This window comes from Cataglyphis hispanica, chromosome 7 (genome assembly GCF_021464435.1).
Source record: "Cataglyphis hispanica isolate Lineage 1 chromosome 7, ULB_Chis1_1.0, whole genome shotgun sequence".
Classification (NCBI taxonomy): domain Eukaryota; kingdom Metazoa; phylum Arthropoda; class Insecta; order Hymenoptera; family Formicidae; genus Cataglyphis; species Cataglyphis hispanica.
The window spans coordinates 2760324-2775365 of record NC_065960.1 but is presented as its reverse complement, the minus strand read 5'-3'; the positions used below and the strand labels follow the sequence as shown (position 1 = coordinate 2775365).

At 29.5% G+C, this 15042-nt stretch overlaps 1 protein-coding gene across 7 annotated transcripts; it reads right to left on the bottom strand.

The window, feature by feature from the left end:
- Positions 1-50: 50 nt before the first annotated feature.
- LOC126851189 (monocarboxylate transporter 10) lies at positions 51-13842 on the bottom strand. Of its 7 annotated transcripts, none has more exons than XM_050594869.1 (10): positions 13528-13842; positions 10005-10113; positions 6025-6580; positions 3991-4142; positions 3623-3896; positions 3195-3327; positions 2637-2802; positions 2314-2560; positions 2026-2172; positions 51-1682 (listed from the first exon to the last, which is right to left on the bottom strand). In XM_050594869.1, exons 3-10 carry the CDS (start codon positions 6518-6520, stop codon positions 1390-1392), a joined length of 1908 nt encoding a protein of 635 aa, XP_050450826.1. In that variant the 5' UTR covers positions 6521-6580; positions 10005-10113; positions 13528-13842; the 3' UTR covers positions 51-1389. The 7 variants fall into 7 exon arrangements, with proteins under 7 accessions (XP_050450826.1, XP_050450827.1, XP_050450825.1 ...); XM_050594870.1 differs by lacking the exon at positions 13528-13842 and adding an exon at positions 11141-11687 and having other exon boundaries at positions 10005-10137; XM_050594868.1 differs by lacking the exon at positions 13528-13842 and adding an exon at positions 11141-11687.
- Between the last annotated feature and the right edge of the window lie 1200 nt (positions 13843-15042).

Below are 15042 nucleotides of genomic sequence, written 5' to 3'. Positions count from 1 at the left end.
TTGGTTTTATAACAGAATATATTGAAATAGAAAATTATTAAAACGTATTACGATTACATGCTTTAACATCATTATATTCTTTAAATTTGTTAAATAACAATTGGCAATAATATTATCATCAATTATACATATATAATACAATTGATAAAATTTGCATAATTAATACATTAAAGAGAAAGAATAAATGCTTTCGGTTGAAAAGCAAGATATTGATATTAATCAAATTACAATTATTTAAAACTACTTAATCTTATACATGTGAAAAATGTAATTTGGAACTAAATTTTAAATTAATAATGCACACGCAAGGAAAGCATTGTATCATTATATCTCTCAACAGAAATATTGTGCATTATTAATCATGCTTATGTAGAAATTTATAATTTTGCAATGTAGAAATTTAATTTAACTATCAAATTTATGCTGACTTATGCAATATTTGTAATTTATACCCTGCAATATTACGAAGGTATTATTTGAATATTGAAACATTGGGACTACCTAAATGTCTCTATCCATATATAATTAAACAATTTACTACTATTATTATTATACAAATTGACAAACTGTAATCTGTAAATGTATTGCACTCGTGTGCTTATGATTATGATTTTGGACACAATTTATGTGTGATTTATATATCTTTATTTTTTCCTATCGAGAGTTTTATTCATTTTTTGTTAGTTCTACAAAAAATTAAATATTGAATAGTATTACTAGTATATATCTACTATTTTTTTGTAAGTAGTAAAATCTTTCGTTTTGCTCTAATTGCATTCTTACTTTTACTAGGCACATTCTAATTGAGATAATTATTATTATTGTGTATGCACTTTTATAAAATAGATTTCTTTTAACCAAAGAGAGATGATATACAGTTTTAATAAATATATTATTTAAATCGTATATAATATATATGTATATCTCTGCTTTTTTTAACATTCAATATTTCTGTTTTGACTTGTATGAATTAATTAAATTGATCATTTTGATAAGTACGTTTCTCCAAAACTAGGTACATATTTCGGTACATGCTACATGATTGATATAACAATAATATGTAATTGACATCTCTCAGAGAGCGATTTAATAAAAAAGTCGATATAGCTTAATTAATATTAATTATTAAAATATTAATTGTTATATTAAAAATAAATCATTATGTATATCAAATAAAAATATGTTCCTCATACATATACATACAATGCATGCAATGTGTAAACATACATTTATACATTGTATATATATATTGCTTCATTTTATATAAAAAAATATGATGGTACAAAAAAAATTTTTCTCAACAAATTGCAATTTAATTTTCACTTAAGAGAATGGGTAATGAACAATGAAATTTCGCAGCGAAAGAACTTCCAATATCAAGATGCGGACTCAGAATGTGAGAAGCGTCGATGATCGCTCGAAAAAACCTGTGGTCGAACATCGTGAGTTTTTTTCTTCGTGAAGCAAAGGTACGCTCTCCGAATACTTATAGTGATCGCCGTACTCGTGTTTACAGTCATCATACGCCAAACCTGTTTGCAATGCAGCCTGTTTCTTATCGCGATAATGCTGATGAGACGGTTGCAGATTTTTGTACATCTTTCTATACTTATCTTGCATTGTCAACTCGCATTTCTGCTTTATAAGGAATATCGGTGAGGAACTACTATCCCTCAGTTTCCCTACAAATTGAATAATTGCAAAGGGAATTCGATATAGAATATAAAATAAATTAAATATCGAGAAGCCTATGCCGAAAGCAACATATTCTCAGCTAATTATTAGTATACACGATTGAACGAAGAAACAAACTTGATAATAATATTAATTTGTAAGAAAAATATCATGTATGATACATATCCAATATTCTAAAACAAAACCTCCTCCAATCAAAAACAATAATCTAATGATCATACAAATACGATGAATCTTCTGGTGATTACAATTATAACATAAAAGACACACATACATATAGCATATTATAATGATTAGAGTTGATGATATATAAATACCTGTTTTACCAACCATTCTGGCAATTCGTTTTGCTCGAGGGATCCTCTGGAGATGGATCATCTGAACTTTCATCATCTTTAACACAGTTTATCAGGAACATTGCCAACGCCCCCACTATTGGAGGAATGCCGGCTAACAGGAAAGGCAGATCATAGGAACCTGGCATTTATAACATAATTAACATATTTAATTAACTATTTTTTTAAATGTACAGCAAAATTTCAAAAAAAAAAAGAATTTTTGCTTTTTTTCGCTTTCTTATTCTATCGACGATGAAATAATTATTAAGAATCAAGTTACCAGTATGATCGTACAGAAGTCCAGCGATGGGTGGACCAACTGTTAAAGGTATAGAACACATTCCTAACAAAAATCCAATGGCCTGAGCCGCACCGCTGCGACCGCAGATATCGAAAACAATTGGGCCAAGTAACGATATAAAGCATCCATCAAACAGTCCCATGCCTAGTGAGATAGTCAGGAGGACGAGGAAGGACTTCGTGGACGGAAGAAGCATCGTGAAGACGCCAATACTTATAAATGATATCTAAAGAAAACATGGGCTCTTTACTTTTGATATCTATAGATATCAAATGAAAAGTATTCTTCAGTTATATATTTACCTGCTGTAATAATATTCTATTCACTTTTGGCAAGTCAGCGATGTAGCCAAAAACTAAACGGCCAATACCGGAAGTGATACCGATGCACATAACAGGTAATTTGCTATCGGCATCCTTGAATGTCATAGATACGAATTTGCCTATGTGGACATACGGTACAAAATACCTACAAAGCATAATTAAATCAATAGTCTTAATAGCTGCACGGATAGATCCATATATATAAAATCGTGCTATATAATTAAATAAGATAAAATATAATTATGTGATAGAAAGATAAATAATATTCAAGAAGAAAAGATAAAATTTAGGAGAAAAACAAGCAAACAGTTGACTATCACTCCAAATATCATTTCAAAAACATTTCCAGACGAAAGCAATCGAAAGGCGGTTGGATTGTGACTGTAGTAATTTATTGGAATTATCTATTTGGATTTAATCTCCACAACTTGAGATGTTATTTATATATCATGAACCGCAATAAACTGAGAACATACTTCATTTACATCATAAAATAATTGAGGCTGAGCGTAATAATTGTGTGATAAATCGACTCACCCAAAGAGAGCGAGAGGAATAGAAACAGCCCACACGACATATCGTTTTTTCTTCCAAATAGATACGTTTACAAGTTTTTTTAAACCATTTCGTAGCGATGTTTTATGTCGCTCACCTTCTTGTGGCAAATTCGCTGAAAAGAAGACGCTGATCTTTATATCCTTGTTACATACATACACATTATAGTTATTAATAAACTTTAAATTAACTTTTAATCTATTTCTAAATTTGTAACTATACAATCTCGGCTTATAATATAAAATCTGCGTACATATTTAATTTTAAGAGCAGCTAAAGATGAAGCCATTTTCAACAAATTTTATGTGACAATCCTCATATATGATATTTTATATATATCGTTATAAAGGAATAAATAAAAAGGCAAATAAAATAAATCGCAAATATTTTGAACTTTGAAGAAAACTTACGTGGTATTGGCTTGAAAAGAATCGCACAAGCCATAATAATAGCCGTGAGTGCGGCCAGGCTTCTCAGTGTCCCTTCCAGACCTATATGCCGTAATAGATATTCCATAAGGAACGGAATGAGCGCCGTGAATACGGAACTTCCGGCCGTGACGATGCCGTTCACTAAGCCGAGGTACTTCTTGAAGTAGTGACCCAATATTGCCAGACTCGGGGTGTAAGCGAGACTTGCACCAAGACCGTACATAACGCCATATGTTAAATAGAGCAGTTCCACCTGATGAAACACAAAGCGGGATGTACATTTCTCTTTTGTGAGTTCAAAAATCACCGCGAGGAAAAATCAATCACATTTTTTTTGTTTCTATTACCTTATCTGTTAACAGCGAGGAAAGAAGCAAGCCGACAGACGCGATCGCACCACCTACGAAGGTGGTTACTTGGATGCCGAACATATCCGTTAATATCCCTGAGATAGGCGATAAGAAGAATGTGATTCCGATAGTTAAAGAGCCAACCAAAGCTAAAACAATTTCATTTCGAATTAATTAATGTAGATAAACAATGAATCTTCTAGAATTAATTCAGAAAATAATTTTTTCGATAAAAAAAGCATAAAAAAATTTCATCATATTTTTTCAATAATTTTTTATTGCTTTGTTGATTTATCTAGATATTTGCATGTAAATTATATTTTTAAGTAAATTATATTTTTTCTTCGATTAAAATTCCAAAGAATAAGAGGTTATACCAAAATCGCGATATAGGATGTATACAAATTAAGTGCGTATCTAGATCGACATATAGGTGCGTTCCGTTTCATGCACTATGAATAAATAAATTATATTTTTTCTTCGATTAAGATTCCAAGGACTAAGAGATTATACCAACAGGAATACAATATAATACATCGCAATACAAATAGGATGCATGTTACAAATTAAGCGCGGGTTATCTAGGTCGACATATTATGAATAATTATGAATAACATTTTTTTTCGAGATGACAAGACGATTAAGTTGTTTGAGCAGTATATCAGCAAGTAGTATGAATTAACCCCTATTATTATAAATGAGTGCTTAATTGTTGGACAATTGTTGGACGATTTAGATCCTATATATTTAAGGGCATTACCCATATAAACAATTAATCTCGTCGATGGCTTTTAATTTATGTATCGAACGAATAATTCTCTTTTCGCTACTCAATTTAAATAGATTTAAACATGAAAAAGATCAAATAAAAAGAAAGAAAAGGACAAATGTATAGTAATCTATAATAATAATAATGAAAGACGTCGTTCGCGTGTCATCGATACAGTTATCGAAATAGACAAAAATGGATTTTACAAGCAAAGAATTCAGATAATGAAGTTCATCGAACTGCATGTATCCCTCGTGATATCCCCTCGAGTATCCACGCACAATCGGTTTTATAAACTGCGACATAATTATGAGATGCAATTAAATCTCCGCCACACACAAAGATATAAATTGTTAATTGTCAAATAAATGTGTGATATTCGAATCAATACATAAACATATATATATATATATATATATATATATATATATATATATATATGTATGTATAAAATAAAAACTTTTTGCTACTCGATAACAGCTAGATGGGCATACTTTAAAGATGTATCAATTTTTTAAAATTACTACAACTATATGCAGAATTACATAATTCTAAATTAATGTAATCAAATACATCATATTAACAAGTTTTTAAACATATTTAGACATATTATTCAAGCAGGAAATTGCATGCAGTTGATGAATTATAATATGTATGTTTCAAGATTATTTAAAAAATTATTCTAATCATATAATATATATAAACTAAACTAACTCTAATTGACTTTTTTTATACTATTTTATTTATATCATTCGAGTCTTATTTATGTATTAACTTTTATTATTATAAATGCTCAAGATAATCAAAATGTCACGTCAAAATTATAACACACACTAGATATAACATAATCCTAACAATATACATGTGCCCTGAATGTCTTTTGAACATGTGTGTTGTTAGGGAATAATAAACACTCTCATAATTTATTTCAAAAACTCTCATGTTCGAATTTGTTATTAAATCAAATCAAATCATGGGAAGTCGGATTTTTATTTAAGCACATTCTTGTCTTATCATTGAATAAACGTTCTGATTTGAGATCGATAATTGAGCATAATTTGTACACGATTACAAATACAACGAAGCAGAGTAAACGATATATATGTATGTTTTTATATAATTTATTTATAGTTTGGAGAATTTTTTTTTTAAATAATTTTTTACATAAAATAATTAAAACTTTTTGTATAAAAGCAGAATACATTATCATATAAATATTTTAATATATTTATATTATGTTTTGTTTTTTCTGAGTATCGTACCTGCTTTGGAAGACACTTCAGTCTCACCAGCCTCCGTGAGTCTCTTCTGCAATTCCGGATAGATGAGAGAATACGTGTTGATGATGCTGAAGAGCACGCCGTTAATCGTGAAGCTGCTGACCATAATCATCCAGGCCCTCAGGCCGCCATCGGGCGGTCCGACAATCATCCTCGTCGGCTCGTTCACGAGATCCTCATCTGGCTCTTTTCGTGCTGCGTTCCCGACATGTATTGTATCTTCCTCCACTTTGTGAACTCTCCTCGACTTCCCGATCGAAGCATCAATCGTTAGTGCTGCGTTTTCGATCAGGAGGGGATTGCCCTCACTCCAATCAGAATTGTCGGAATCGGTTTGACGAGGCTGCACATGGCTTGCCGAGCCGATCGGATCATTTGCGGCTATATGATCGATCGTTCGGATTGATGTGGCGGTATTATTTTCTGGAGCAAAGCCGCCGATATCGCCGGCGTGACCGGCTCCATCACCAATCGTCATTGTTATCGATAATTATTTTTGTGGATTATTGACACCGCTCCTTCAGAAGATATCTGTGAACTTTCGATAAAGATAATGCTTAAAGAGACTGTCAGATTACCGTTCCATTTTTTTAACATTATCTCTTACGTAATAACTATTGTCTACTAGATGTCTATATAGTTAATAAGTTATCTAGCCCGTGCTAAATTGATTTTATCTCATCCCCTCTTACATACTTTTGATTTTAGAATATTATACAATCAATATTTATACAATACATCTATTAGTATCTTAGAATTTTTTGAACTCATTGAAATTATTGTTTCATTAAGAATAATTTATATATATATGTCTTATAGATTAAAGCTTAATTCTTTGTGAACTTTATCTAAGAATTTACAACTTTAGGTGTAGAAAGTACAAAAAATGTAATAATTCGGAATGAACAATTGATGGATATATTGGTATGTCAATAGTCTTGAAAATTATTATTATGTTTTACGGTGAAAATAAAGTCACTGCATTTTTCGGAATACGCTAAACTGTAAAAGTAATTTCGAAAAGAGAAAAAATATTCCAACTTTTCTATCCACCACGAATATAAGTACGTCGCATATGAAAGATATACAATATGCTATATTTGCTCTACTGTGCCGTTACACAAAAGTCTGCAATGTAAGGCTTGATGAGTCTTTGAAGCTGGAGAATACAGCTCCAAAGGCTGCAGCTTAACCATTTAACTAACTATATTCTGCCGATCTAGCACATCGGTTGGTATCAAGAGACACCGGACACCGGTAGTGTTTCGCATCAAATTAGATCGAAAATATCTTATTATTAGATTCTATTTTAAATTCGGATCTTAATAATGAGGCTGGATCGAATAAATTTAATCTGTAATGGAACAATGAAAGAATGAAACTAATAATTGAAGATAAAACTAATAAGTTATTATTATTTATTACTATTTCTTTACATCGTTTATCATCAAGTGTAAATTCTTAGTGTTTCGCTTGCAGATATACTTGGTTGGTTTTGATAATAATAGTACGCAATGTTTACTAAAATTTGACGACAAGAAATAGTTAATAAGATTTAGAGCATTACCCTAATAGACATGTTCGAGACACATGCTCTGAATATCTTCTGGATATCTTTCAAACATGTATGCTATTAGAGTAATTTCGTATTACGTCGAGACGCAGTTTTAAATATATAAAGTAGTATGTAGAATATAAAGTAAATATATAAATTTTTGAATATGTAAAATACAATTATATAATGATGTGAAGTCATTAATTCTGCTTTAAATAACTGCTTTATTCTTAATTTTGAGAGACGATTATGTTACGATCAACGTATAATTTTTAAAATTTATGTGTTTATGTTACTTGTTTTGAAAACAACTTCTTCTTATAATTCGATTATTTCAACAGCTACGTAATTTAGAAGCAAGAAATTTGCAATATATAAAAATGAGTTAAATTTTATTATAGATTTATCCTTATCGCAATAAATATTAATATATCTATTTTTATATAAATATATTTTATAATTAATATATTTTATGATAAATATATTTTATGATAAATATATTTTATGATTGAACTAATGATAGAAAAGAAAATTATACTGACATAAATATATATTAACAAATGTCAATTGCTTGAACAATCAAATAATTATCAAGCTAATATTAATTTCTTATAATAAAATGTTCAATTACCAAATAATATAATATAATTATCAATTGATATTTTTAATTGTTTATTTATTTATCAAAATTATAAATTAAATCACTGTTTAAAATAATGTTTAATATTATGTACAATCAAGTTAATTTTTTAAAATAATAGATGGAATATATTAAATCCATTTAGCATAAATATAAGTTAATCATCATATTTGAGTTAATCATGGATTTTCTCTTATTATTATTGAAATATATGCGTAAATATTTTTCTAAAATAATTCTTCCCAAATATATTAATCTCGTTACCATATTTTAACCATATTTTAACGCACAGACTGCACAGACCTTTAACCTCGAATAAAACGAACATTATTGATGATTTTTTGCTGACATTTAGATCATATTTTGAAAATTTTGTTAAACGTTCAAAATTTCTCGTATTTTTCAGATATATTTCTGACGACATTCTTGTGGAATGATAGAATTTAAATTTTCAAATTTTAAACTTTAAATGTTCAAACAAGAATCATTCTTGTTCAAGATTGAATCACGATTCCGAAGTTCGCGTAATATTTTATTATCATTTATCATGATTCGCAACACGCTATTTTCAGCTTGACACGACTTTATATCTCCGCGCGCGCGAGTTAAACGTTTAATAGTCTGCAACAATTTAATAATCTTTCGATATATCAAATACTTTTTCATGATGTTTTCTTTTATGAACTTACAAAAAATTAAAGCTGCAACATAAACAAATAATTTTCTCTTTTTCGTTTCCGAGAGATGCAAGTAAAAAATATAACAACAAAAAAATAAATGATAAAGCACATTTATAAGTAAATTCGAGAACTTGAGTAGTTGTTAGAAAATTAATGTTTAATTAACATTATCAACAGGCATATATTAATATATATATATATATATATATATATATATATATATATATATTTTAAAAGAAATGTCATATATGTTTAAGCTTTATTGGATGTGATAAAAAAGAAGACGAGTTTAAATTTTGAGAATAAAGAGAATAAAGTGATCATTTATGGAATAAAACATTTAAAAAAAATTTTTTTTTTTTTGTAGAAAAAGGGAAGCAAGGATATTAGATCTCGGAAAGTTCATTAGCTGTTATCATTATCTCATTTCGTTTTTTACATAAGAAAAGTCTATTCAATCTAATTTAGCTTTTGCAAAAATTGATTGTGATACTTTTATATTTTGTACGAAAAAATATATATTTTTTATTTGTAATAAAATATTATTAAGAGAGCAAAATTCGCAAATTTTTATATGTATAGATGTTTTATATTATAAACAAGTTTGTGGCAAAATTTAATAAGTCTTGTGAAAACAGTTGAGAGATAAGAGAGTGATCTTTTAAGATTCTCTAAGCATAATTAATTAATTTTTTGCAAGCAATCAATAATTTTTTTTATATGATTTATTTATTCAATACTGCATTAGCTGATATTAGAATCGTAAGGACATATGCCAAACAAATGGCAATATGTCAAATTATCGTTTAATACAGATACAAATGTTTTTAAAGATAATGACAATCTTTGATATATGTATACATAAGTTCACATAATTTTTGACTTACTGTCTGAAAGTTAATTTTCGTTTATCGTTAACTATATTTTGGCATATTGCCATTCGTTTAACTTTCAAATAACAGTAAGTAATTAAAAATTATATGAGCTTATGTATACATATATCAAAGATTGTCATTTTATATATATATATATATATATATATATATATATATAAGTTTATATATAGAATACATCCATAGACACTTACTATGTCTATCGAGCTATTGCATCAGCCGGCATAAAAGACGAACATTATCTGGTCAAATAATCGTCAAACACAAACGCCAACGTGCATCAAGATATTCGTATATGGCCACCTGAAAATTTTTTTGACCTTGTGTCTGAGCAAAATTACGCTTGATTAGCGGAATAAGTTCTTAGAATCGGAGACCTCACGAAACTTTACGAAACATTCCGTATAAATTTCTCACATGCTGCAGATTTCTAGTAATTTAGCTTTTATAATATGCATATTACATATTATAATTATCTTGGACAACTTAGATTATGTTTAAAAGAGCATCGAGACGATAATTTAAATAAATGAAATTTTTTCTGTATGACACAACACAATTTCTATTCCATATATTTATTTTATTATCTCACAATAAGAAAGAAGCACCGATCTTAATATCGAATATTTATCGATTTTATTATAGAATATATGCAAAGATAAACTAGATGGGCTTGATGATTCATTGACCAAAATTACGTGTCCAACACTTATATATACAAAAACCAATTTCGATTTGGCATAATGCCAATTCTCGGACAGATATCGAGTTCTAAAGTTCAGAGATTCCTGCTTTACTATCAAGCTGATCGTGAGTTACATTTCCAGTAATAATACAACAGCAGATTCCGTGTAAGGACCGTGTAAGTATCTCATTAGTCGAAAAATGTTTCTTAGAAAGAATTGCTTTCAGAAATTTTCCGGATATCTCTTTTGATAAAAATTAATATCATCTCCTCGTTTATTCCAATGTAAATAATAATTTTTGTATAAAAATCTTTAAGTTTTCTTTTTATATAAATCTTTTATCTTTCTATCTAAAAAATCTAATATCAAAAACATTGTTAGAAATAACATAATTTTTAAATAAGTTTAATAATTAGTTAATGAAATTACATTTATCTTAAATGCATAACTTTACATTTATTTTAAATGCATAAGTTTACATTTATTTTAATTGCGTAACTTTATTTTAATTACATAATTCTTGGCGATATTGAATTTATAAATGTAAATTTAAATTTTTAATTCCATTCAAAAGACCATATTGTTGAGTGTGAGCACGTGGTGCTACGCGAATAAGGAATAATGTATGGCTGATTTGAGATTACCCGGTTCAGACAATCCTCGAGCGTGGCGGTGGGTGCATCATATATATATATCGAACGAAAATCGCAACTTTCAACGGATCGCGTCAGCTCCGAAGAGGAGACGGCGTCGGTTATAGCGAGAGAAAGAGAGGTAGAGGAAGAAACAAAAGGAGAGAAGGAAAAGAAAACGCAAAGCGCCCGATTAATCACCCTCGAGGACCGACCGACCGATCGCGCCGTCGGACTTAAACTAACAATAAGAAGGCGGACCGACCGATGCTCGGTCAGTCCCAGGGATGGGTCGGGGAAGAGGCCGAAAGTTCCAAGACAACATGCTCTACTCTAATGCATCAAGAGAGAAACTAACGACACGAGAAAAGAGAGAGAGAGAGAGAGAGAGAGAGAGAGCGATAGAGGAGTAAAATGTGATGGAAGAAGGGGGAGGCCGAAGGGGATGGCGGGAGGAAGGGGAAGGCGGCACCGATAAGCATGAGGCATGAATAGACACAGTGGTCGGCGACACATGTGAAATATGCGTGAATTCGACTCGTGAGCCGAGTGCCGTGTAGTATTTACACTCTACGTTTTCCCGGTAGCGATATATATATATATATATATATATATATATATATATATATATATATATATATAGTTATTATAATTATTCGAGATTTTTTGCCACGTGGCTACCATTCTGTTATTTCCTTTACATCTTCTCCAGTTGTGCTTTCTATATTTTCGCTACCGGGAAAACGTAGAGTGTAAATACTACACGGCACTCGGCTCACGAGTCGAATTCACGCATATTTCACATGTGTCGCCGACCGCTATATATATATATAGCCGATTGATCTTCTATTAATTTTTTAATGATTTCCTGTAACAGGAGAGAATATTCCTCGTAATAAGAGAATATATTGTTAGATCGAACCGACGCAAAGAGCTACAAAAAAGTCTCCAAAAAATTCTCTAAAAAAAAACAGATATAAAGTTGCACTTTAATTTTTTAATCTTAAGATATTGGGTCATTATTGATAAAATATATCATTTTTTTACTATGTAATTGCAAAAATAAGATCATAAATTATATATAAATTGACACACAGGCCATTGATAAAAATTATCATTTGTTTTATATAATTTCTTGTATTATATAATTTCAAAAATAAGATCCAAAAGAAGAAAATTCTGTATAAAAATATTAAAGTATTGTTATTATTAAAAGTATTGAAGTTATCAGAAGAATCTGCATAAAAATATCATACATATATTCTAAAAAGATTATTATTATCTACATATTTAGAATGAAATGCGAAATGCGTGTGTATGTGTGTGATAATAATAATAAGAATAATACATACCATTTATTCATTCATCCATCATTTCAAAATATTTAATATAAACTCGTAATATTGTTAAAAATTGATAAATATTTCTAATATTCTTATTTTCTAGTATTTTCTTGTCAAGTATATTTCTCAAATATTTTTCTTCTATACACAGAAAAGTAGAAGAAAGGAAAGACAGTATTATATTAATATTATAGTAACTGTATATTGCAGATCCTGCAACTTTTCAAAACATTTACACTGAAGATGCAATAATAAAATTAACATAAAAAATTTCATGTTGATGTAATGTGTAATGTTATCTATTGCCAATACATAAATTCATGTTTTAATGCAAATCGTACAGATATTTATATTTGTATAAATCTTTAACTTAACATACAATTTTTAATGTTAATGAAAGAAAATGTGCATGGAAAGTTTATATATTAAGTCTTATAAAAACTCTATTTTACCTGTATACATATGTTGCTCTAATTGTAAGATTCAAGAAATGCATTCTAGATTCATAGATAAATTTTATAATTAATAGTTGGCACAAAAAGTTGGTCACATTTGTCGGATAAAATTAAAGAGGAAACAAAAATGCATATACATTATTGCTATACACAATAATATGCTCCCAATAATTTTTATTAATCGACTTGATATCCACTTGTTCATTATTTAGAGAAGAGTTCCCCCTTTTTAAATGTCACATAAACAATCTTACACATATTTAACAGAATTTTAAACGATAAACCATTTGTTTTATGTATCACAAATAGTATAGCACGAATCTAATACGTCATATATCGTATATATAAAAAAATTTATTATGAAAGGAAATTTAATAATCAATACTCGGAGAAACTTTGCAGGTATAACACATGTTTGCACAAACAGTATATAGTTACAAAGATATAATATTTTGTAATACAATGATAATATATTTTGCAAAACTTTTCTACAGATGTCAGCAATTCTGAATGAAACAGCAAGTTCGGTCGAAAATTTCGACCAAACTCAAACGGCTTATCACACCTAATTGAACGTGACCCATAACTATATTTGACTGACCTACTGACTTTGAAAAGAACCGATTAAGAATCCGATTATAAATCATGCGACGCGATGATATTCCATTGTCACGTACCACGAGGAATATATATGAGTAATCTCCATATTACACGAACGTTTTCACTGCCACGAAAAGCTTCGGTGCAATAACTGTGACATATTATCGACGTAGAGCTCAGAGACGATAACATAATCGGCCAAGTGACATGCGCCAGATACATATGTGAAAAAAAAAATGCTGTTTTATCTTTACGGGCTGGAGTGTATATTTTATTCTCTATTGAATATTCTCTTAACATTAAGGAACACGCTCGGAGCACGGTTACATAACATCTCGCATGAACAATATAAACGTCATAGATGCGAAACACCGAAGGCGTCGAATAATTCGTTTTCATTGATAGTCTGATTGAGGAGTATCAGCTGATCGCAAAGTAATAATATACCTCTTTTATCAAATGAATAGATAAAACGATAGTTTAGATATATAACGTGAAATAATACTATGATACTTATGACAATTTTGAAAAGTTTATGCGGAAATTAAAAAAATAGAATACAAATTAACATACGTAATTTCACTTTTTGTACTTAATCCTAATATATTGAATAGAGAGATTATTTCTTATCAAAATTATTCAAGATCTTTCAATTCGACTTTGATCCAAGTCTATATAAAAAAATTATAAAATACATGTTCGTAAGAGAAAGAATTTGAAAAATATTCCTATAAAAATATTTAGAAATACGTATCGAATACGTGCAGGAGTTCGCTTATATTTATATGCACGATATAAGTATGAAAAAAATTCTTTTTTTTTTATTTTTAAAAGAATACTTGCAATCTTCTCAGATATTCCGTGAATTTCCTGTGATTTTTGCAGTTTTTTCTACCGGTTTGTTCTTGCTTCGCCAACATCGCTTGATGCTAAAGATGATGCTTCGTCGTCACTAGCATCTGCTAATTCGCAAAATCTTCTGCATCGGATAGAGATACTATGATAAAGTCTTCATCTGATGATGAGCTTCGTCTCGAAAGAAGACTCTCAGTCGAATTCGAAAATTTGGTTTCCAACGTCGCTTGTTCTTCTTTGTTCTCTTGCTCATCAAAGATCTCCCAATCAACCAAATCCACGTGTTCCATTTCATATCTCTCTTCATATTTGTTAAACAATGCATTGAATGGTAAAAGCAATATTATGATAATGTAAATAATCTCTTGAATTTTAGAATAAAGATAATCAAAATAATACACAAAATGATCAAAATAATAATCAAAATATTCAAAAATGTCATTCATCGTAGAGTGAATCGAATAATTCTTCGCAAATTTCTTCAATGCTTGTTCTTCCGTTTCCGAAGATTGGCTCTGGCTTTCCATCACATTTGATTCAACGTGTATTGAATTTTCATCGAGTGTTAACATCGGTGATCCATCCGGATGATCGAGCGACTCGTCGTCGAATAGCTTGGTCAATGCCTGCATCTTTGACGATGTCTCGTATCTGTCAGAAT